This window comes from Haliaeetus leucocephalus, unplaced genomic scaffold, assembly GCF_000737465.1.
Source record: "Haliaeetus leucocephalus isolate CR32 unplaced genomic scaffold, Haliaeetus_leucocephalus-4.0 Scaffold339, whole genome shotgun sequence".
Lineage (NCBI taxonomy): Eukaryota > Metazoa > Chordata > Aves > Accipitriformes > Accipitridae > Haliaeetus > Haliaeetus leucocephalus.
Window position 1 is genome coordinate 19,876,581 of NW_010972775.1, and position 25,487 is coordinate 19,902,067.

Genomic DNA, 25,487 nt, shown 5'->3' on the forward strand with positions numbered 1-25,487 from the left:
ATTGTTGCTCAATATAATGATCAGACAGTATGTATTTTTGAGAGTGAAATTAGTTTTATTAGAGAATAGATACTGGAGTCCTGCAGATCTTGATATTTGAAGAATATGTTTTAGAAAGAGACTTTAAGAGCTGATCTTTTTATTCTCACAGGCAACAACCCAGTATAGTTCATGTTCTGTGGGGATGAAGCGGGGTTGTGCAAAAGCACACACTTTTTTGCAAGCTCAGCCTGCAGGAACTTCAAAGGGCAAAATAAAAAAACAACAGTTGTTATTAGAACTAGTTCTTTGGCAATATGCTCTTCTCAGCGTTTAAGCTGCCACAGCATGCCCTTGAGGTGATACTACCTTTACATATTGATCTTCTGGTGAAAGTGGTTTTTGTTTGTTCGATTATTCAATACCGTGCTTCTTGTGAGAAGTTTGTCGTTGGAAGCTTTACAAAAGCAGTATTTTGTAATTTGTACATGTGCACCAAGATTTTGTATTGCTACTTCTCTTCAGTCTTAACAGTACATTTGTGTTTCCTCTTTCAGGAAATGGGTTTGTGAATTCTCGAGCTTCACCAAGTCTGCTCGGAACTACTGGTGGTGGGAATGGCTTAGGCAAAGTCATGCCTACAAAGTCTCCGCCTCCACCTGGAGGAGGTAATCTTGGAATGAACAATCGCAAACCCGACCTCCGTGTTGTCATCCCACCCTCCAGCAAGGGTATGATGCCACCACTGGTAAGTTAAAAACATTTGTTCTGTGACTGGCTTTGTAAAAATGAAGTGTTCTGCCCACATAGACAGGGAGAAGCTATCTCATCTGCTTATTGTAGCTTACAGAAATAGAAAGATGTTTGTATTCTGAAATTTTACCAATGAAAATCTAAGTTATAAGTTGATACCTTGGGAGAAGTTAAATTTGTAAGGATTTTTTTTTTTTTTTAAAAGTGTAAAATAGCAGTCTGACCTAAATGTGGTTGAGTGCAATCCTAGAGACATAGATTGGGATTTTGTTGTTTTCAGTTGACATCTCACTGACTTGGTACAAAGAACTTTGTTGGTTTGGAGGATGTGGGCTTTAAAAAAGGTTATGCAACATTCTGTGGAGGAATGGCTGATGTTATTGGTGATGTGAACTCTATTAACATGCCCTAAAGCACACTTTGTACCTGTTTTTCCTGGGTCGTAATTGTTGTGGGATGTAAAATGTGGCTTCAGTGGTAATGATGGTCTGAGAGAAATGCTTGTTTGATGTGGTGTGCTGGAATGCAACCTTGTGTGTCCTAGGGTAGATGTCATGTCTCCAGCGAAGGCATAAGAGAGTAATGAGGATCAGGTTCAGTCCTTATTTGTGTACTTTTCAATACCACTGTGCAGTTTGGCATGTTGGTAGTAATGTTTGTTCAGCCTAGATTTGGAATAGCGCATGAGTTTCATGTCAGGCATGAGGCAACCACAGCATTGAGAGCAAAACAGGTCTTTCAGGAAGAGTTACTCAATTTTTCCTTTAATTTGGTTGGTCAGATCCTTTAGTCTTAGTTTTTCACTGTCATGTAGAAATTTTGAATATCTGTGTGTACGTTTTCTGTTTTCTGTGTGTGGAAGAATGAACCATAACCAAGAGGAGCAGGATATAAACAATACAAGTACTCTGTATAGTTCTTACTTGTTTTTAAAATACCACAAGTGCTTACATTTGTTACTGGTATTCATGATGAATAATACAAAATTAATCCAAGTAACAAAAACTGTAATTATTCTCAGAGTAATGATTCTTGAAGTTTTAGTTTTTTCTAGGAATACTGAAGTGTAGAAGACATAGGAAATAGGCTGGCTGATTATTAAAGTGAAAATTACACTTTTGAATTAATTAGAAATAGATACAAGAGGAGGATCTTGTTAATGCTGTTGTTCTAATGTTAGTGTAGAGTACCTATTTACTATTGTTAAGAACAATATAATATTCAATATAGGTTTTGTCTGTCTTTTTGAGGCAATTGGAAAGAGATTTCAGAGTAGAGATGCTGGGATGGTATGATGGTTGTATGTGAACAAATATTCTGTTACTACGCTGGATGTTTATTAGATCAGTCCATCCAGAAACTGCCATGCTCTGTATCTACATGTGTTGTCAACGTGTAGCTGTGTCCTTGTTGTTACTAAGCTCTTTCTGCACTAATTTTGCCAAAGCATGTGTTCTTTCAGTACGGTATTTTCTAATTGACCCAAATTATGTAAAGTATTATACTTCCTAGTCATATTATTTACAGAATCAGGTGGCACATTCACATTATTAATGAAAATAAATAAAAATCCTGAAGCACAAGCGTGACTTTTTTTTCACTTTGAAAGCAATGCTATTTTTAGTAACTGTGTTATCCCTCTTGTTTGCTGAGTACAGTCGGAGGAGGATGAATTGGAGTTGGTGAGTTTGGGCTACTGTTTGATGAGAGAGAGAAAGATGCTGAAAATGTCTTTTACTACAGCTTTTTAACTGTAGTTTCATTGCGTATATTAAATAATTCCAGTGTTCCCTTGGTAGCAGATGAAAATACATTTGTTTTATCAAACTCAAAACCCAACCAATTCAAGTTGAAAATGCATCCAAAGTCTAGTGCTTTCCATTTGTAAACGTCTATTTTTTTTCTTTTCCTGAAAATATTTCTGTTTTTCTTGGAGGGAACATTGGAAAAGAGCCTTACAGAGTAACTGTCCATGTGTGTAGGATATTTACTGTCTTTTCTGTAAAATATAAATAACCACATCATCCCCTATATTAGTGGAATATTTTTAGAAAGTGGCTTCACTTAAGTTCTTCAGATTGTAACACAAGCCCTGTATTACTTCTCTTATTTTCAAGTAGATTACATCATTGCTGGTGAGGTCACCTTTTTGGAGTTTAGAATTATTTCATCTTGTGTGAGATTATCAAACCACAGGGGTGTTCCCTGTTTACCAAAAGGAATAGAGAATTGCAAACGAATAATTCTACCTTTTTCCAGTGGAAAGATACTCTGCTTTTGAAAGGAAACTCTTGGGATTTGTGTTTTCTCTATTTTTTCTAAAAGGTTTTAGAATTTGGCATTCTGTTTGGAAAATAACATAAGGCTAAAATAATTTGTAACTTATTTTTAGAGCAATTTGCAAATTGTTTAGCTGCTGTAGCACAAACCGTGCAGAAGATGCTGCATCCAAGTGCAATTGTAAAGATACACAAAGAAGTCTGCCTATTTACATACCTTGATTCGTTTTTGAACATGGACCTGTTGCTAATATGAGGCTCTTAATTGCATGAAAGCATGCAATGTAGTGGTTTAGATAAACTTCTTCATGAATGCATGCTGTTGGTTAATTTTTATCTTAAATGTTAGCAATAGATTTACAAAAGTAAGGGGAAATTACTTTTGAAAGTCAGTATTGAAGTTTTTATGGTTTATTGGAATGATTTGCTAATTGAGCAGTTAAACAGCTATCATGCATGTTCTTCTCACCTTTATAGAGAAGTGTCTGGTTTCCAGTGCAAGTAGTAAAGCTCTAATTCAACGCAAAAACACTTAATCAAAATATCATTGCAGTTGGAATTAATGCAAAAGCCCTTGAATTAAGGTATTCTTGCCTGCTAAAAAACTGTTATGCTCTTTGCAGTGTGAAATAATGCAGCTTGCTGACGGTGGCAGGTTGGTTTATGGATACTGTATGGAGCGTGGTCCCTCTAGTGGTTTTAAAAACTGGGCTCATCTGTTGGGGGAAGAAAGCTCACACAAAGAAAATGCAGTAGTGTCTTCCTCAAACGTGGTAAAGGAAGTATACCTGCAACGTTACGTCTCTTATTATGCGAATTTCTGATGCTAATTCCAATGCTAGAAAGCAGTTCCAAACCATGTCTGTGAACATTCATTCTGTATAGTTGGAACTGAGCACTGAATATGAAAAATAGGTAAGAACGGTAGCATAGCATGAAATAAAGATATTGAATTTTTCCTGTTACTGCTATCACTTGCACCAGTTTAAAAAATAATAAAGAATTAATTAAATTTATCATGAATCTTTGGCTGAATCTCCAAGTACAACAAATATTAGACACATCTAAGTATTTCTTAGTGTCTTTGTATGGCTGTATGTTCAGGAATTATATTCAGAAATAAATTACCTCAGAAAACCACCTTTATTAGCCACTAAAAAAAAAAAAAAAATCCCATGGGGAAATCCTTTGGTCTGGATTGTTTCCCAGTGTACTCCTCTTAACTTTTCCATTATACAGTAATCCCAACTTCATAGGCTGCCATCCAAGAAAGCTTTGGAAAAAGGTCAATTCCTGACACACACAAAAAATCTGCTCTAATAACATGTCTTTATGCCAGATAAACTTCATCTAGCAGAGATTTTCAGAAGTACGTGAGTGATTTAAAGGGATAAATTACACAGAAAATCAGTGGGACTTTCTCTGTGACTTAGAGCTTTAAAATCTGGGAGCTCTGAAGCAGAGTGGGTATATCTGCTGAACAAATGCTAAAGAGCCTCCAAATTCTTACGAGCCTCAAAGGTGGGCTTTCAACAGACAAAACAGAGATCAGAAGCTGGCAGCCAGTGGAAGGTTGTAGCTAATTTTAATATAGTAGCTGTGGTATACTTTTTTTTCTTTAGATTAGAAAGATAGAAGCTAAGGATTGATAACCCTCAATTCATCTTCATTGGTTTAAGCTTAAAATTGAATACAGCCCTGTTTCTGTACCTGCTCATTCAGTTATTATAAAGGGAATCATGAATTTTTAATACTGCTAGCTCTCTCAAGATCAGAGTGGAGAAGAAAATTAAGTGCTGCAGATACTGAAATACTTATATACCTGTCTGAAATAAGGAAAAAGTAGTAGTAGCTTCAATCTTTTAAAGCTAGGAAATGGAACTCTACCAAAGAGATGAAAAAAATGCTACTATTGTAGCAAATGTTTTTTCAGAGGTAGAGAGAGGCTTGCTTTAAAAACATATTTCCAGCAGTTTGAAATCCAGCTTCCCTAATCGGGAATGGTTCTGTAAGAATGTAGAAATACAGGGTGTAGAGACTTCTACTACTTCTAGTATTTCGAAGACTTGTGTAGGTAAAACTAAGTATCTGTTGTTTGAAAATAAAAGCATGTAGCATTTCCTGCTCTTGACAGTATCTGGCATGGCCAAATTTGTTGAACTGCATATTGTGAAGAAAGATTTAAAGTTGCCTCCATGAAGAGTAGTATATTCTGTGACAGAGCAGCTTTGCTGTCTGGTGGTATTCACTACAGTGTTTAATACGTTTTCTAAACAGCAAATTTGTTTAAAGAGCTTAATTTGCGTGATATGTTTGCTACAGATGTTCATTCCGGTATATGGGAAAGACAGACTGTTATTAAAAAGCCACATTGTGCCTACAGTTAGATAATCTGCTTTAGCTGTTTTTCCTGTTCAAAAAGCACAGTTGCTCTGTGTGCACTCAGATGTCATTTGCTTTGAAACCTATCTGCATTATAACAAGTACTCTCTCAGTTCCTCAGGAACCATGGGAACAGCAAGATTATTTTATCACTGCAGTCTTATCAACACAAATTTAGAAGATCTCTGTGTTCCTTTCAGGACAGGTGTAGTCAGCACAGTGTCAAAACTGGCAGCTAAAATTTTGAAAACTGGATAAACAGCTGGGAAGTGGGAGACTCTTTTCTGGTGGAACTGCACCTCGCCATCTGCACTAAAACCCTTTTAGAAATTAAGACTAAAACCTCTTAAATCACTTAAGAACTTCTGAGAATTGTTGTGTATATCCCTAAGAAATTGCATTTATTTTAATGTCCTAGTACTCTAACATTATTGGAATCTGCATGCACGGGAAGTAGACCAGTGAGTCTTAATTTTTCATTTCAGTTTGCCAAGATCATTTTGGTTGTCTTGAACTGTTTTGGCTTGTTTAGAAAATCTATCCTGAACAAAAAGGATGTATTCATAACTAAAAAATAAAGCAAAGAAACACATTTTAATTGAATGCTATTTTTATATTAGCACTTGATTTTCCATTGTTCTAACTGATATCACAAGACATGTTGTTGTTTTTAATCATTTATAGAATACCCAAAGGATAAGTAGTTCTCAGTCTACACAGCCTCTTGCTACCCCTGTGGTGTCTGTGACAACTCCAAGCTTGCCTCCGCAGGGACTGGTGTATTCGGCCATGCCTACTGCCTACAACACTGGTAAGCATTGTTTTTAATAAGTGGCTTGATTTGTCAGATGTACAAGGCTTTTGTGATTTGTAAGCCCAGAAAATTTGCATTTCTATGACACTTCACTGTATTTTCATATTCAGTTCAGATGAAGGCTTTTATTCATCAAAAATGAGCCTTTAGTTTGTAAAATGTGTAAATGTTGAGACTTTCATCAGGAAGAAGCTTTCAGTCAGGTTGTACACAGCTGAATACAGAGACACACAATAAAATGCATTGCTTACAGCAGTAGTATTCAAGCTATCCATCTGAGAACCAAAATGCCCCACATTTAAGCACTAGTTGATACTTCTGAGCATACTGTCCCTTTTATTCTGCTCTGCTCAGTTCCAACACCAGGAGGGAATCGGATTCTGCTGGGGCTTTCAGTTTACAAAAAAGCCCAGATGTACAAAGCCCAGACAGGGCCTTCTCCTCCTTCTCTTTATCGACAGTGAGATGGGGACTCATGGGGAGGTGTCCAGGTTTCAGCTGGGATAGAGTTAACTGTCTTGCTAGTAGCTGGTACGGTGCTATGTTTTGAGTTCAGTATGTGAAGGATGTTGATAACACTGATGTTTTCAGTTGTTGCTCAGTAGTGTTTAGACTATAGTCAAGGATTTTTCAGCTTCTCATGCCCAGCCAGTGAGAAAGCTGGAGGGGCACAAGAAGTTGGCACAGGACACAGCCAGGGCACCTGACCCAAACTGGCCAACGGTGTATTCCATACCATGGGATGTCCCATCCAGTATAGGAACTGGGAAGTGGGGGCGGGGGATCGCCACTCGGGGACTAACTGGGTGCCGGTCGGCAGGTGGTGAGCAATTGCCCTGCGCATCATTTGTACATTCCAATCCTTTTATTATTGCTGTTGTCATTTTATTAGTGTTATCATTATCATTATTAGTTTCTTCTTTTCTCTTCTATTAAACCGTTCTTATCTCAACCCGCGGGTTTTGCTTCTTTTCCGGATTTTCTCCCCCATCCCACTGGGTGGCGGGGGAGTGAGTGAGCAGCTGCGTGGTGCTTAGTTGCTGGCTGGGGTTAAACCATGACAGGAGGCATTGTCAGCATTTCACCTTTGTGAGTCCCTATTATCTGAAGGACCTTCAAACTACTTTTTATCCAAGATGGGTGTTATGCAAGGAATTTTGTAATGTAACTGATAATTGGTTTGCTGGCTTGGAAAGTAGTTCATGATGTGGTGCTTCCTACTTTGTCTCCATACCAATAGAGGTAATTTTGATTTCAATCTCAAGGTTCTTTATTTGTTAGGGTCCCTGTGTGTAATTGGTGAAGGAATTTTTGTAATCATTTCCTTGAAAGGCTGCAGCCTTGGTACCGTCTGGTTGATTACCATTGATCTGTGATGCACAGTTTAATTTTCAAGTGCACCTGCAGAGAAACTACATTGCAGATAAGTGTCAATAAATTTTGTAAGTCAGAGTTAAAATAGCTATTGGTTAAAACTAAAAAGGAAAACAAAGGAAATAATTCCCCAGTTCCGTTTTTTAGATGAAGTCTAGTTAAGACATTCAAATGCAAGTGCTATAATTTGTTAAAACAGGAATTTCTGAATGAGGAGCCACTGTGTTGGCAATGTTTAAGTCTTATTTGGTAGGCTTTCAAATTATAAAAAAAATAAAAATAAAAAAATCTTACTTCTCTCTTCTGCAACGATAGCTCTTAGGAACAGAGCTACACTGGAGAGCTTGCATTTATAGCTGATCAACTCTGGCTAGACAGAAGGACCCGAGAGTGTTCTTCTCTTCTTTCTATGAATCTGGGAAGATCCACGCCTCCAGCAGAGGAGATTTCCCCAGTAGCGTCTTTTCACTCAGCCTGTATAGTCTTTGATGGCTATACACAAGTAGCTGGCAGGCATGAGATGCTCAGGAACCTGGGAAGCAGTGGAGGGCATACTAGGAAGGAATAAATTATTTTTCCTTAAGGAGCCACTGTGTTGGGTTTATGTGGCAAGGTTTTGGTGGCGGTGGGGGGGAAGGGGGACGGGGACACACGCAAGCCACAGCGGTGGCTTCTCTGAGAACAGATCAGGAGCTACCCCAATGTCAGACAGCATGCTACAGCCAGCTTCAAAATGTACCTGCTGCTGCCACCCAAAGCTGAGCTCATCAGCAACGCTGGTGGCACCTCTGTGATAATAAATTTAAGAAAGGGTAAAAAACACTGCACTAGCCTATTATCAGTGACCTAATGTTCTTACTTTTGTGCAAAGGTCAGGACAAATCAAAAAAAACTTCAAGGTTTGTAGAAAATGACCAAAACCTGAGTGATATAGAGGTTTTGGAATCTTCTTTGTTTTCTGCAAGGAGGGGCACTGTCAGGAGTCTGTAAGGCTGGAAGATGAAATAGATAGAGCAGCCATCCATTCAAAATACCCCCCCCCCCCGCCCCCCAAGATGGGATTTTATACATTTTCTCTACTTTTACTAGCTTTGAAAGTCTTCACTACAGTTTTTAGTTTAGACTTGTAGCCATCTTCCATCCAAACAACTCGGGTCTTTCTGTATCTTTCTGTATTAAAGTGCTCATTAACTGACATCTACTACCCTTCGGCCGCTTTCTACATGGGTTTGCCTCCGAGGCACTGCCCCAGGCAGTTACTGTCATGCAGGAGGTTTGCATTTTGAGAGGGACCGTTTAGTCATCAGCAACAGTAAATCCACTGCGGGAGCACCCAGCTAAATTGTTGAAAATTTATGCAAATAATCGCTACCCCGAGGGGGGTTAAAGTCTAAAGATATGAATGAAGGAGAAGATGGGGTTGCAATAACAGTAAAATGAGCAGAGTAAAGAATTGTGCTTGGTGACTTGTTTTGGATTATAAGCTTAAGTATGAATTTGCTGGACATACAGATCTTCGTTTGATACTTGCCACAAAGATTGTTTATATAGTGCATTTAATGGCTGTTTAAAGTAAACAAGTAGTTCTGGTCGCTGCTCAGAAGACCCACACTGAGTTTTACCTGTCACCTGACAAATCCCTTCATTCTCTCATGCAGTCTGATATTGTTTTAGGAGGCACTGTTGTGCACATCCATCATCCAGAATAACCTGTAAACTGATGACTAAAATATCAAAAAAATGAGAGGGGCTGTAGTCGAATCTCAGGAATCAGCAAAGACGATTGAAACTGCTGTCCTATGCAATGGACAAGTGCTGTTACCACGGGATACAGTTTTTAAAAAACAGCCCATTTCCTTTGATAATGCAATGATTTGTGAAAAGCTTTTAGCCTTTAGTGTTTTTCAGACACTTTAAAATGGTTTCTATTAGATTGAACCTTTCAGGGGATTTGCAAAAAAAGAAATTTGATGTCGAAACCAAATTGTCATCTGGGTATTCTTAGGGTAGTCACCACTTACATAGCAATTTCAGTTTTGCAGTTCAAGGGCTAAGATAAAATTTAGATACCTAAATTGTTTTTCTGGATTGATAGGGGTTTTTTTCAAGGATGGAAGGGATAGATTCACCTCTTAGACCCTTAATTAAAACGTTGGATATCAGTTTTGCACAAACGAGTTATATAAAATAGTGTATTCTTTCTGCAGATTACTAGAGGAAGGGCCAGAATGAACAGAGTTACTTGTTCTAAAACAGTCTAGGCATTTTTAAAAAACATTCAAAAACCACAGAGATCAGTTAAATAGTAACTTATACTTGAGCAGAGCGTATCTAGCCATAAATTATATTACTGGCTTTAGGTCAGTTATTTTGCAGAGGTGTGAACTTCAAAGGTATCTTGTTGTTAGGGTCACAGCAGTAATGGTTTCCATCACATAGAAGTCACTCTTCTGTCTGTACGACTCTTGTATCAAGTCACTCATGTATAGAAATTGCTGTCTTGCTTTTTTATTTAGGGAAGCGATAGTGCATCTAACTGTATAGTGGCATTTGTATTCTTTGGAAAAGAATCTCCTCAAACCCCTGTCATCAGACACATTCTGTCTAAAGTACCAGAAGTTAATTGTCCATTATCATAAAAGCTATAATTGCAAAGAAAAAAAATACATGGAAACTGAATTTCTATAAACATTTTCTTCAGGTTTGCTCTTACAGAAATCCCATTGGCACAGAACAGTACATCAGTGTCAAGCGTTTTTTTGCTACACGGGCGGGTTGTCATAGGTCTGGCTGCTCTGAAGGTTGAGTGCATGTCCTAGTCATTGGAGGGCATGTTTTTTGGTGTGTGGTGTTTGGGGGGTTTTTGGTGTTTTGGTTTTTTGGGGGGGTTTGTTTGTTTGTTTTGGTTTTTTTTAAGTCTTGTAGAAGGGCTTTGGATCCATCAGCTTGGGAAAAATCTGAATTTGGGCAGAAATACTTGTGAGGGTTTTTCAGGGTTCCAGTAAAAATGTCAGCCAAGAGGAAATGAAACCAAAAGAAAAAGGCAGCTTAAGTTGCTTCACCTGCTGGCATGCAGCTGGGATTCCCAAGGTCTTGAGGAAGATTCTTGCAGTGATGCATCTCTGAAGAGCCTGATACCCTGCTGGCACTGGGCTCCTCTTCCTTTGTAGGCTGTTAAAAAGGAAACCTAGAGGTTGTCCGCAGCGAGCAAGCTGGTGGATGGGAATGGCGAAATTGTTCAAGAAAGCTTATCTCAAGAGAGATAAATCACAATGGTGTTGTCATTTTAGGACAATACTAAACAAACAAACCAACAAAACAAAACCCCCAACAAACAAGAAAAAAACCCCAAACACAAACCCTACTTAAGCAGAATTTTTTGGTTCATCTGCTGGCAGTATAAAGTAAGTTTGGCTGCTAGCATTTTGTGGCATTCTCAAGAGACTAGAAATTATTTTAAGGAACCTGTATTACAAAATAATTAAAAGCAGAGAAGTGTTTGCAGCTTTGTTTTAAAACCTGAAAGAAAAGCAGGAGTGATAACGATAAAGTGAAAATGACTTCATGAGAACTAAGTGCTACAGCCTAGCCAAAACTAACAGCCAGCCATTGGCTGTTGATGAGGAACATGTTGTATTTTCTATTATCCTTTTAAGTTGTATTTCTACATAATAGTATTTCTTTGGTCTAAATAAAGAGGTTTCTTTTGTTTATTTGATACAGAGATGACAATTGAACCAGATGTGAAGTAATGAGTGAAACTGTTGTGGGGAGAGAGAGAATGTGATATGTTATAGTAAGACTGCACAAACGGAGTGGACAGGAGGGGGTCACTAAGGCTCCCAGTTGCAGTGACTTTGCTCATACCATCCCTGAGGCATCCAGCCCCAGCCCTGCTCCCACACTTCAAAGTTTTCACGTTTGGACTCCTCAGGGTCACTTGCCTTTATTTGTTTTGGGCAGAAAGCCTTTATATTTGCGTGTGTGTGCGTATATCACATTTATTCTCATCTATTTATATGCATGTGTGTGTCCGCACATATATATATAAATATATATATATATATATAAAAAAAACTATTATAAAGAACTTTCTTTTTTATTTGTTTTTCCCTCTTAGATTACTCCTTGACTAGTGCAGACCTGTCTGCCTTGCAGGGATTTAACTCCCCAGGAATGCTGTCCTTAGGGCAGGTATCTGCCTGGCAACAGCACCATCTCGGTCCAGCAGCCCTCAGCTCTCTTGTGTAAGTACACCTGGTAATGTTACAGTGCTGCACTCCCTCGGGAACTTCTGCCACTTCAAGCTGAATAATCTGCACCGGGGAATACTTAGCGCAAGACCGTTTTAATTTCTCGTCTGCTGGCGGTGGTGCATTGCCTTTCAAGTTTTGCTTCTTGGCTGCAAAACCGTTTGTATTTCGTGTTGTTTGTCCCTTCTGTCAGGTCAGTCCTCAAGCAGACAAGCCGTGTCCCTGCAGGCCCAGCTTCTTGCAAAGGAGTCACCTGAGTCATGAACTTAAATGTTTGGAAACAGAAACTATTTCTCTTTGGTTTTAACCTCTATAAATGCGTTCAGACCTTTTAATTAATGCTTTTTTCAACTTTGTTTCTTCACTTCAGTAAGTTGCGTTTATTTACATGCTCGTTTTGGGGGTGTTGAACCACAAGACCACACCATTACACAGGCACGTGAATTGTCACTTTCTTTTCCTTTTTCTTGTTTTCTTATTTCTGCCTTTTGGTTTTCTTTTTCCCAGTACTGGCAGCCAGCTATCTCAGGGTTCAAATTTATCCATTAATACCAACCAAAACATCAACATAAAATCTGAACCAATTTCACCTCCCCGGGACCGTGTAACTCCCTCTGGGTTCCCGCAACAGCAGCCACAACCGCAGCAGCAGCAAGGGCAGCAGCAAGGGCAGCAACAGCAGCAGCAGCAGCAGTCGCGGCAGGAAATGGGTCGCTCTCCTGTTGACAGTCTCAGCAGCTCCAGCAGCTCCTACGACGGCAGCGATCGGGAAGACCCGAGAAGCGATTTCCATTCACCTGTCGTGCTGGGACGGCCACCGAATTCAGAAGATAGAGAGAGTCCATCGGTAAAACGAATGAGGATGGACACATGGGTGACATAAGCTTGCAGTGTTGCCTCTTCAGTTTTGTTCTCAAAATGAACTGTCCTGACATATCTAAATTTATAAATAAGGACATGAAATAAGTATATTTATATGTATATACATACATGCATATATATATCTTCACATGCATATATATGTGCGAGTGTGTGTAGCATACACAAAATCATCAGGCACTTATGACAAACTTCTTGTATAGCTGCAGATGTCCCATGGTAAAATGTAACAGAACAATCCTGTAGGTATTGATCTAGTCTGGCACTTACCTGGACTTGTTGTTTTAATAATATAACCTGTTTTGCAAAGAAACGTTGTACCCGCATTGTAATCCTACCACACTAGATCGCAGAAACCAAGAGGGCTCGCCTGTAGTAATGTCCCTGTGTGTTTTTATTCAAGCTGTATGGTTACTTGTAGTTAAGAAATAATGCTTTGTAGCAGCAGAGCAGTAGAAAAGCAGGAAGAAGAAAGCAATACTGTACATAAAATGACCTTTATATTACCCAACCTGGCATGGGTCTCTATTGCAGAGGGTGCATGGAGAAGGGCTGATGCTATAAGACATACAAAAACAAAAACCCTGTTTTGCACGTGCAAAAAAAAAATAAAATAGTGTATTGGGTCAAAGAAGTGATTTTTTTAATGAGTGAGAGAGAGACATAGAGAACTCGCATGAAATATTCAGAAAATATTAGCCTAGAAAATAGAACATTAACAAAATAAAATTAATATATTAAGTTATAATTGGAATATGTTTGACAAATTTGTTTTTACGTTCATACCTTTGAAAAATATAGAAACGGATTTTAGCTCATGTATATTTTATATTAAAGAAAACAATACCCTAATGAATTGAAGACTATATATAAAGTTATATACAGTACTTTTGAACACATTCTGCTATGAATTATTTATATAAGCCAAAGCTGTATGTTGTAGCTTTTTTGTAGAGTATAGTTTTATCTTATTTTGACTTTCTAGTTTTTGCTTTCAAAGATGAAAAGGAAAAACTTGCAGGCGGAACCTTGGGGGAAAAATAAGCCATGAACACTTATATGTAAATTTAAATTTGAGCCAAACTCTTTGTGTATATAGCATCCTAAATATATTATCACCTTTGGTGTAAGTACCTATGTATTGTACGTTCACCAGATTAAAAAGTATATTTTTGTGGATTGACGCCAACTTGAAAAAAGGCGAGGTCCTTATTAAGTAGAGTATTCACTGTTTAATATTTACTATTTTGTTAAATATACTGTACTTTCTTTGGATTTTAATTATTATTAATATTATTATCCAGATTTTTCAGAGGGTGTATAAAGGGGTTTTCCCCCTCACTGGTGGTGAATGTGTGCCGTTAAATTGTAATCTCTGTGCTGTATGGTTAAGCTTCATTATACATTTTATATATATGTATATAAATAGCAAAGCGGCAAAAAAAAAAAATCCGGTGTTAAGTTCATCCTGCATAAATATAAAAAATCTGTTACAACACATTTTAAGGCATCATTTTAAAGCTGCCTCTTCTGAGGAGGAAGAAAAAAAAACAGTGGAAAAACTTGACCTAATTTCTCATGATAGGGAAATAACACATATCAGAGGAGCACAAAAGGTTTTTTAAGTTGGTAAGTGGTTTGGGATAAAGCCGCAGCCACAGAAGTAAATTTGCTGCTTCCTTGAAGCGGAGCGAGGAAGCCAGAGCCCCATCGTCTCGCAAGGCCTAGCTCGGAGGTTTTGTTGTGGACTTGGATTCAGTAGCGTGATCTTATTTGCAGAGCCTGGCTGTGTGGTCAGGGAAGGGCAGGGACAGCAAGGGCAGTGTCCTCTCTCCTGGTCACTCCTCAGCCCTGCTCAGACCAGTCCAGCTTACACCAGCTGGGTTTGGGGGAGCCCATTCCACTCTGGGGCATGTCCTTGCCTTGTTGAAATCGGGTCTTTTTCCAGGTCCTCGCTGTGCATCTCCTCTCCCTGCACCTGCGAAGCTTCTGTATGGGGAACCAAAAACTAAATCTTACTGCTGGGAGTTCTTCTTCTGGGGAGGAAACTACCTGCAGTGCTGTTTTATTATCTGGTCTCCTTTAAAGTTATCCCTGATAGTCATTACATTTTTGCTTGGGCTTTAAATTTGGGGGGTTTTGGCAATTAGAAAAAATCACTTCCTTGATACTGTAACTAAGTGTGAGAAATGGAAATCCAAGGGGGACAGCTCCCTCCTCGGGTGCTTGCTTTAATGTGTGATTGAAGAACAAAGTCTTAGTACCTACAGCTTCCAAATCCTGATCTCTTGTTGTCATGGTAACCTCTAAAAAGCATACAGGTTTCCATTCGGTTTTCAGCCACTTACCTTTGGCAATTACTCTCCATTTTTTGTGGTTAGTTACCGGTTTACTGAAGCATAGAGGGAAATGAGACTCTTTCTAATGGCAACTCTCTTTCCAAAGTGACTGAATTCACTTACCACTTCAGAGAACCTTTTACTGCTCTGGAAAGTTATGTGATTTTTTTCATTATTTATGCACATATATGAACTTTGCTGTACATCTGAGTGGGAGTTCTGCATTCACATTTACTGTCTATTTTCTTGTGTGCCTTATAAGATGGCTTTGCTGACTGTATCTCAATAGTCTTTATTTCTATGCAGGTTTTTAAACAGTACTATTACTGTTTTCTTTAAGAAAAAAGCTACATAAGGGTTAGAGTTTGTATTGAAATTGCACCAATGAATTAAAAAAAAACCCAACAACTAATAATCAATCTGTTCTTAAGAACTGCTACTGGGACTGTTCACATGTTGCCCCAAACCCTCTAACAGACTTGGCAGAACAAGTCTTTCCACAGACCTCCCCTGTTGGGGGGGAGAATTTCATGCCGTTGAATAAACGGGAATCCTGATTTTTAATAACAAGTAACTAACTTTGGAACATACTTTTTTAGGAATTGTAAAAATGTTTTATAAAAAAAAAAAAAGATGACATAGCACAGGTATTTCAACAGGTAAAAAATACTTTTTTTAATTAACTATACTGAATGAAGTTGCAAGGGGATCCAGTCCTCATCTGAACCCCTTCAAGCCTGAATGATTTAAGATTTTTATCTTTGTTGTGACAAATCACCTCTCCATCTTCGAGCTCTCACTATAGTATTTAAAAATACACGTTATCAGGGATTCGTCAGAGAAAAATGCTTTAGCCTTTCCTTTCACTTAAAGGACACTAATGCATCAGAAACTTGCGAATTACTGTGCGCACAAGAAATACATAGTAAATAAGGAACAAAATAACTCCTAACAATTGATCATGGGAAGAAGTTAAATTAGAATGTGAAAGAAAGACTTAATAAATGTAAACATTTAAATCTTAGTAGAAACTTTCTTCACTTTGCTGTGCAAGAGAACACTGCTTTGCTATATTTAAAATGGCTTTTTTAAAAGAGATTTATGTATTTGGTAAATGTTTGTAGTCAACAGTTCACAAAGAAGCTGTTCACGGTTTAATGCTGATAAGCCGTTTGGCGGCACAAGCTGGACTTTGTTGCCATCCTTGAGACGAATCTTTTAAGAAAAAAATAAGTTAATCTCAATTTTTTTCCCTGAATGTGTTGTTTTTTCTTCAATATACAATAAATATTCTAGTGAACTTTTTATCAAATGGTTAAGAAAATGCTAGAGGTTGTTGTAAAATATTTGTATCCTGCATTCACTAAAGTAAAGATACTGGCTTTTACTGTGTACTCCAGCCTCTCTCGTGTTTGCAGAGCGAGTCTTCCTGTGTGGCACATCTTTGCCCCCCTTGCCGGCTACCTGATTCAGTTTTGAAGCATTGGTTTTGACCTGCAGCAATGATTCTTTTAGTATGGATTTTGGGGGGATACATATACCTGTTACTACTTCAAATTACGAACTGATGCCCTGCAAGAACCTTATTACACAATGCTTACAGAAACTTGCAGGAAGACCTGGGTGAATTCTGACTGGTGAACCGAAGGCAAGCCCTCCCTTCCTTCCCTCCCCCTCTTCCTGCCATTGCTCCTGTCCCTTGCTGCAGGTGCTGCCCTGAGCCAGGCAGGCAGGCAGGGGGCTGCCAGGAAGCTGGTGGGGTGGCTGCAGGCAGAGTGCAGCACTGCCCTGTTCCCCTCGCTGCCCTGCCTGGCTGGCTGCAGTTCTGCATTGTGAAACGAGCAATAAGGAAATGGCAGCACCCCACAAGCTCCCTGCAGCTGGAGGGGGCTCTGTGAAACAAACAGCTTTTGCAAAAGAAGAAACTTGGCAGAGAAAGGTGTTCTGAATTCTTACTTTTTCTGGGGTCAGGTGGAGATGCTGCAAGGCACTTGTCTGTCCAAAGAATGCACTCAGCTGTGCAACACAGCATAGGCTAGTGGTGGAGACAACAAAAAGCATAAGCTGCCTGGAGTGGGTAGTGCCCCTTGTGCTTTTATTTCATTTTTCTTTCTTTGAAAATGTAATAATCCCCCCCTGCCCCCCGACCCTGAACAAAGAAAGATACATTTTCTTCACAGAAGAAAAATACAAGTTGGGGTTTTTTTCAGTATAAGATAGAGTCCTTGTTTACAAAATTAGGTTCCCTCAGGCTTTCCTGAGTACTTTGTTTTAAGGGTTGCAGGAAACACAGGTTATCATTGTAACATCCCAGGGTTCTGCTTGCTTGGTGTGGTGTTCCTCAGGTTGCTGGGAGGCCTCAGTCCTGCCTCCCCCCCACCCCCTGACGCAGATGCTGTCAGGCTGCTCTTCCTCGGGGAGAAGCAGATCATGCCTGTACACCACAGCTGCCCAGCTTAGCCTTCCCTCATAGGGCTGTAAGCAGCACTAAAGCTTTAAAAAAAAAAAAACAAACCCACAACAAAAACCAAAGCAGCAACTCATGAGTTCCCCTGCTGTGACACCTTGCCCTGGCAGGGTCAGCACCAGTCTGGCCTTGCGAAGGCTGCTGCCCCTGCTCCTACTCCAGCAGCTCTTGGCAGCAGCCATGCCCGCTGGTGAAAAGGCTCGGGCCAGGCTGCTGTCCCACCAACAGCTTAATGGAACCAATCCTGGGACAAGGGATCCTGGGACAAGGCAGGAGGGAAAGCCAAACAACAGCTTTTTCCACCCACCCACCAGCCCTGTGCCCCTTACCCTCAGCAATGACTGCAGCTGCCAGCTCAGCAGCAGGAGACCAGCCAAGCCCTGCACAAGTGGCCCAGGAAAGGGCCAGGACCCCTCCTGAAACAGAGCTAGCTGCTTTCAGTGGGCTGCTGCTTACATCATACATCACCTCATCCCAGGCCAGGTTTCATGCAACTGTGCTACAAAATACCTCAGGGTTTGGTTCTAGGAGAGCCTTTATCTCTGCGCACTGTCCCTGAATTTGCTGAATTAAATTTTTGAGGCCAATTCTTCCCTGCAGCAAAGCTCCCCAAAGCCTCATTTCCTGTTCACTTCTAGCACGTAGTTTTTACTGATTTGTCCTAAACAGCACCAACCTAAGGCTTACCTACATCTCAGGACACCACCACCAGCCTCCAAAGTGTCATTGTTTTTTCCTACCCACTCAGAAGCTTTTCCATGCAAATGTCAGCAGTTCACAGAAACGCTTAACAATCAGCAGCTTCACAGTCCCCATCCTACAAAGGATTTACACTTCCTTCTGTGACTGTCTAAGGTAACGCAGGGCTTTCCTCCCAGACCTTGCAAATGAAATGGCAATGCTCGTTCACATGAAGACTACACACAAGGACGCTCAAGTCCATGACTGAAATGGGGTGTTTGAGGTGCACCATTATGGATTATCTTTTTTTTTTTTTTTTTAAAAAAAGTAATACTGGCTAGCCCTCCCCCCCAACAAACGAGCCTTTGAGAAGCACATACTGCGTACCACAGGCCTAACGCTACACTCACGTCCTCCTCCAATACTCTTTGGCCACCTGCAGTCATGCTGAAGCATTGGCTTTGGACATGCAGTACCCTGGCAACAGCACGGATTCTGCAATGAGCTCCACCTGTAGAGACACTGGATTTCAAGAGAAGTCTCTGACGGATTTCATCAAGGGGAAGAGAAGAGATCTGGGCTCACCCTTCCCAGCAGTGGGCTTGAAGCATCCTAATAAACACAGCTTAAACATTTGCTCAAAAGGATAAAAAGCTGAGGTGCTGTCATTGTCCTTGTGGCATGGCACCCCCAGCTTAACATGCTAGAAGTCATCATTTTAGGGTTAAGTATGCCAAAACCGCCATGGTATGCAAGAGATAAAAAATGACAGTTCAGAGAAATAGAAGAGTCCCCGCTTCTACTCTAAGCAAGAAGTGTTTTCTTAAAATGCAAACCCCCAACTTACCAATCACCACATTAATACTGCACTCTTTATCTCAGCAGCAAAGGATTCACTTCTTAGAGAAGGCATTAAGAAATACCTGAAGCAACCAAGATGAGTAAATGGCTACAAAATACTTTCTCTCAACAGAGTTCATGAGTGTTAAGCCAGCTGCCTGATGATCTGTCTTTACAAGCAACAAAGCATCCTCATTTTTCCATAAAAATCACATCACCTCACTTTCAGTCAAGTTCAGGATTACAATATCAGCTACTTAAAAAAATAAAAATAATCTGTATTGTTATCCCCCTGAACGCACTCAAGTCAGAGTCACTGATGTATGGGCTCCTGCACCGGGAGGAGAGGCTGTATTTGGCTTTCTCTCCCCCTTAGGATTTTTTTTGTACAACTGAGCTTTGTGGCAATTTCCCTTCCAATCCATGTGTTGAAATATTTGAGGTTAGTGTTGTGTTAGATGTATGGGCCACCAAGCCTTGTGCTTTAAAATAGATGATATAAAATACTGGCAGGACAATTCCTATCAGAAGCATAATAAAAACTGCATTCCACCACTGGATTCCACAGTCCGCACCATTACTAGTCTCCTGCTTCCCTGACTCAGGCAGCGGCCTCTCCAGTGCTTCCATGCAATACTCTGCATTTAGCTGGACCTCCACCTGCACCGCATCCTGAATGCTCTTGTCAATCCCCTTGAAGTAGTCACTCAGGTGTCTGCCATCAGCAGAGCTGCTCGCACCATCATCAGGCTCCGGTAAGTCTACAAGCGTCAGGCCGGTCTGGGAGGCCACAGTTGAGAGCGGCCTTAGTTCTCTGCCCTTCTCTGTTAAGAGCCCGTGGGTCTTCACAGGGATCTTGATGGACTTCAGTGCATACAAGTCCTGGTCCTGGATGAAGTTGTTGACACGTTTGATATCTGCAACCTACAGAATCCAAAAGGGACACGAATATTAGTGTAGGACAACCCAGTACTGAAGCAGGAAGTAGCTACAAAACTAGTGTGCAAGCAGTGGTCAGAAAATAAACGCAAACCCTGGCTACAAGTGGCTTAGTGTTCTGCAGAGACTTCCCAGCTGTTCCAGGGACACTCCAGGTCCTGCAGGATAGAAAGTCCCCTATTAACCAGTCTGTCTATTAAAACTCCTTTAGTGCTCTTGTATCTCTCATATGCTGTATTTTGCTTAATACTGTTTTTCCTTCCTTTTGCTTTCTTTACCCTTCTCTCACTTACTTTCTAATCCAAGTTAAGGCAAGAAGAGTCTTTGTAACAGATCCTTTTAAAAAGTTTTCATACCTTAAATAATGCATGAGTGTTTAAGGTGAGATGACAACATCAGTATGAGCAGGCAAAACCCTCCCTCTGCTCAGAAAGTGATTTCAGAGTGAACAGAGCTCCGTCTTTGGAGCATACCACAGTTGTGAAAGCAAGATCACAGCCTGGAAGGGAGCAGGCGAGCATCTCCCACATAGATGTGGGCATCCTCTGCTCATGTTCCCAAGCACCACCCCTCTTCTGCACGACTACAGCTCCATACAGCTCATTTCTCCACAGCTGGTAAATGCTCCCGCTGAAGGTATGCTTGAGGCAATAATCTCTGTGCATCCATGACCATGTCTGGTGGTTTGTGTGTAGGGTTCCCATCTGTGACTGGTATTCCCACCCAGCTCAGTGATGCAAATAGCAGTAAGAAGAGCAAGAAAGAACAAACCATACATACAGCCTAAGTCACAAGGATAGCCAGTATCAAAGAAAAGACAAAGGCAAGGCAGCGTTTCTTCATTTAATATTAAATAAAGAGAAGACAGCTTAACACAGTGTCCACTCACAACCACCTAATAAGTAAGTACATGAACTTCTCAGTTGCCCTAAATCCTCTGTCAAAGAAAACGAACAGAACTGTCAATGTGTGCAAGGAGCTCTCCAAAGCAGCCAAGGAGACATAATAGAACCTCAAGGGAAAGGCTGGAGGATGCAAACCAGAAAAAGCAGCAAGACCCCAAACCAAAGAGAAAGGCAACACAAACAGGTTAACCACCCCCGATACATCATACAGAAGAGACACAGTATGAGGACTGCACTTTCAGAGAAAGTTTGATTTGTTCTTTTAGAAATCTAGTAATTTACTGTACGAATGGCATTCACTGCACCCTCACAAGCTTGAAGCTGCCAAAGAAACTGAGGAACTAAAAACAAGAAAGCACTTCCTAAGCAAATGCGCCGGTGCCATCAGCGCCAAAATCATTGACAGCTCAGGGCAAAGACCTCCTTTTAAAAGGGAACACACGAATACACTAGAAGGGAGCTCGAACATCTCCTTTGCCATTGCAAAAATGTTCAGGAATACCTGCAGGCTGGTTGCCAGGAGCGGGGAGGTACCACCCCCAGCAGCGCAGGAGGTGCCCACGGGAAGGCAGTCCTCCCTTCCCTGCAGGGAGGCCCCACAGGTTGGAGGGCCATGCAGCTGGCCACAGGAGAGAGGAGCAGCAGCGGCTCTGCCTGTGGAGCTGCTTCTCTCCGCGGATCTCCCCTCCTGCCCGTACAGGCTGTCAGGGCACCACGCGTCAAGCTCATCTACCGTCCAGTGCCTGAAAGGCCAAAAAGCAAGACTCTGCTGAAAGGCAGAGAGGAGATGAACGCCTGAATCTCACGCTTATTCTGCAAAGCTTGAGAAATCTGAAAATGGGAAGCTTAATCTAGATCCTAATCTGGTGCTCCTGAGGTGAAAGGAATGCTGGTTCAGACTCCTCGCAGCTTGCCCCAGCGTAACATCAGGACTTAAGCCCTGCAAAATTATGTAGTTATGAAATAACAATCATCTCACCCAAAGCCTCCTAACTGAGGTGATGCTTCAATTTTTGGTTTTGTTCCAATGAAAGCAAATTATTGGGATAGCAAATATCCCCTGCAGTGTCTGCAATCACACACTGCAATGTTGTGCTAAGGCTCTAGAAACAGAAAGTGGAGCAGCACTCACGCAGAAACAACAAACAAAGCTGATGGGAAGCCTGCAAGAGCACTCGGCTGCACAAGCCTTTTAGGCTTATTTTCTGTACTCATTTTTTTTGGCTGCAGCAAGCTCCTCTTGTCCCAGCTAAGAAGAATGCCAAAAGCAGGCCAGGACTATAAATGGTCAAGAGTAAAAATGAGAATTTTGAAGTGCTTTGCATTTCTGCCACATTATCTGTAGCACACACAAAGCTATTTGTTGCACTGTCTTAATACTCCCACCCCAAGCAGGCCCTCATGATTCTATAACCAATTACAAGTTCTCATTGATTTCAAGAAGTTCATCCTGGATTTTTTAAACACAGTCGCATATATTTGTGGCTACAAATCTTCCTCACTGATGTCCTGGTAGCCTTTCAGGAGCTGCTTAATTATGCAAGTAAAACAAAACACATGAAAATTGATCAGTGCCAGCCTGTAAACAGACAAATACACAAATCTCCAATAATAAGGATTTCTGTACCTCCTCAATTTACTTGGAGCAAGTCAGAAGTGCCCTTTCTGGAAGGCAGGGAAGCAGTGGGACAGTTTTTTTTTTCCTGTGGGCAGAGAACACTGACTACCTGGTCCCTCCCCACCAGCTTGGTTTCCCCACTGGACAAACCCAGCAGCCTTCAGCAGGGCAGGCAGGGTAGATCTACCTGCACCTGCTGGAGCTGAAAGGCTCCAGGAGCAGGGCAGCAGGGGAGGCAGATCAACAGTCATGGCAGGGACGGGACCGAGTCCTCCTGAGTTACAGTACAGGGGGCATGGCAGGTTTTTTCATGCCACAAAGCAAAAAAGTTGCTCAGAATCTTCCTCCTTTGAGTTCACTGAACTGCTGAGATTCTGCGTTAAGTGGCAACAACGACGCAATTGCTACTGCTTACAGATGAGCATATAGTCACAACTGCTGCAGCTCTGTAGTTCTCAGGCTCTACCGGTGCCAATCAAGGCCTATTCAAGTCCTACCAGACTCGCTTCTTCACACGCATCAGGCTCATCAGCAGAACCTAGAAGGGTTTCTTTTTTGTTTTGTTTTTGTTTCTAAGGGAATGGGAGGGGAGGAATTGTCGCAATTCCTCTAAACCCTCTTGCTTCAGCTGCACCACACAGCTGTTGTGTTGTTAAGCAAGACAGGCTGCAATAGTTTGGCAGCAGTTGAGCCAGTACTGTATCATTATCCTCATCCAGGTCACCGTCCAATTGTTCGCATCATGGAACTTTTTAATCACAGTCTAGCTCACAGATAAAGGAGGCTCTAAAAATACAGCTTTAACTGCTAAACAATGGGGTACATCTAATGTTCAGATCAGGTAATTAAACTTTTCAACAGTTTTTTCTATAAAGCGCTCTTCTTTTGAACAAAGAAAACGTATTTTGTAGTATATTCCAACTCCAGAGAAAATGCACCGTGCACATGCACTCCCTTCTGCCTGCAGATGGCTGAACCACACACACTTCTGGGTATGACAGCCAACAATCAAAACCCACATGCACAGACAGCACCTGGACTCTGTGACCTGGACTTTGGCATCCCTCCTTCTCCAAGTTGACCCGTGTTATACTTAGACCTTCCTTGCAATATGTAAGCTTGTAACTTTCAAAAAATAAATGAAAAAAATAAAACAACCCCAAACTAGACCCCATCAGAGTGGCATTTCCTTGTACTGTTCAGTTTGCTTCAAAAACTGTATGCTCCTTGAAAGCAGGGCTCTGATCCTCATTTCTGTACTCAGCTTCCTACTTTTTGCCCTCACTTAAATAACTAAGTATAAATCATGACTGCTACGCTGCACTTAGTCACCCAAATTAAACAAGAAAGCAGGTTACACAGGGTGTGGGGTTGACAACATTTTCCTATGCTGTTAGCTGAAGAACTCTGTTTTGTTTTGTTTTCCACCTTTCTCCACCTGAGTTTTACCCAGATATTGACCATTCATGAAATACACAGGGCAAACACTTTTCAGTGTCAAAACTATTAGACAACAGCATGCCTTCCTGTAATTCTGGATACTAAGGTACATGTAAAATACCTCTAAAGTAATTAAAACCAAACAAACAGAGATAGCTCTTACTTTACAACCATACTGCAGGGCTAGCTTGTTAAGATTATCATCCTCTGTAATCTCTCGTTCCAGAAGTACCACATCTCCAACTCTGTCCCGAGAAGTGCTGCATCGCTGCTGTTCCTTGCCTCTCGGTCGCAATTCTGTAACATTGAGTTCCTCCTCTGATGACTCTTCCGAATCAGATCGGCCATTGGGAAACACATACACCTGCCTACCCGGGTAATTATGGATGGTGACAGGAGCCTGGAAGGATCTTGTCCGGCTCTCATTCAGCCTCATCTTTTATACCAGCACCTGGAACAAAAACCAGACATTTTGAACTTCCTTAATAGCAGTATTTATTTCTTAGCATGTAACACTTGGGAGAACGGACAAAAGTGCACCACAGTTGCCTACGTGCACACATGCACAAAGCTTTCCTTCTACCCAGATCTTCTCAGGGGCAAATCCAAAAGATACCATTCTAACAGCAATGACAAGAAATACTAGAAAGGTTAATGTACAGAAACTTCAACAATGGGTAGATTATTTTCAAACTGGTTTTTTGTCTACCTGTGGACAAACCACTACATAATACTACTTTGCTACACATCTTAAATGCAACTTTCTATAATTTCATTAAAAAAGCAGCAGAGTCACTTGATCCAAGTGTCTTTAATTGTGGTTTAAAAAAAAAAAAAATCCATGGAACCACATCAGATGTCCTAGCAATACACAATAAAAACTGACCAAAATTATCCTTTATGTTACGTTTCCAGAAGTCCTTAATTCTCTACACTTTAAGAATCCACGTTTTAATTTCATGGAAGTGTGCTTTTTTTTTTTTTTTTTAAATAAAGATAGCTCAAGCTACCCTTAGCTTCAACCTGAATGACAAGGCCATTTTGTTGTATAAAGACAAGAACCTGCCTGAGCACTTTGTTTTAATTATTGCTAGGCCTACAGCGGCAAGTTACTAGGAAGCTACTTTCTTTTTTCCCGCGCCCCCCCCCCCTCAAAGAAGTAAGTTTTTTTCCTTCGCGCAGGTAAGAAAACCGCACATTCTCACAGAACTCTATTGACCTTAATATTCTCAATCTACCCATAAGGAATCCTTACGATGAAACCACTACCATTTTACGGCACTTCATTAGCACCGAGCACGGCACCCACAGTCTGCAGGCAGGGTCACGGCTGCGCCAGCAGAGCTCCAGGATCTAATACACCTGCCGACCCGGGTGCCGGCAACCACAGGGAGACGGGGGCCGGACCCCCGCGACCCTCCCCGCGGGACGGGCTCTCCGCTCCCGGCACCGCTCCGGGGCCGCCGACGGCGCCTGCGGGCTGCACGGCCAGGCGGCGGCCGGCCCGCCGTCTCCCTCGGGCCCCGGGAAGAGGGAGCGGGGGGG

At 41.2% G+C, this 25,487-nt stretch overlaps 2 protein-coding genes across 6 annotated transcripts in view; one reads left to right on the top strand and one right to left on the bottom strand.

Moving 5' to 3' along the window:
- MEF2A (myocyte enhancer factor 2A) overlaps window positions 1-16,446 on the top strand; it is a 93,509-nt gene extending 77,063 nt beyond the window's left edge. For all 3 annotated transcript variants that reach the window (XM_010572035.1, XM_010572034.1, XM_010572033.1), the window contains 4 exons: window positions 537-727; window positions 6,078-6,204; window positions 11,702-11,828; window positions 12,342-16,446. In XM_010572035.1, the coding sequence (XP_010570337.1) occupies window positions 537-727; window positions 6,078-6,204; window positions 11,702-11,828; window positions 12,342-12,717 (821 nt within the window). In that variant the 3' untranslated portion in view covers window positions 12,718-16,446. The remainder of the gene's footprint in view (window positions 1-536; window positions 728-6,077; window positions 6,205-11,701; window positions 11,829-12,341) is intronic.
- A 2,077-nt stretch (window positions 16,447-18,523) lies between these two features.
- The window catches only part of LYSMD4 (LysM, putative peptidoglycan-binding, domain containing 4), a 7,275-nt gene continuing 311 nt past the window's right edge, over window positions 18,524-25,487 (bottom strand). For 2 of the 3 annotated variants that reach the window (XM_010572038.1, XM_010572037.1), the window contains exons 2-3: window positions 24,106-24,393; window positions 18,524-19,964 (exon numbers count right to left, since the gene is read on the bottom strand). In XM_010572038.1, coding sequence (XP_010570340.1) covers window positions 19,413-19,964; window positions 24,106-24,378 — 825 coding nt within the window. In that variant the 5' untranslated portion in view covers window positions 24,379-24,393 and the 3' untranslated portion in view covers window positions 18,524-19,412. Of the gene's footprint in view, window positions 19,965-24,105; window positions 24,394-24,482; window positions 24,555-25,487 lie in introns of those variants that run through there. The other variant, XM_010572036.1, reaches the window with a different exon arrangement.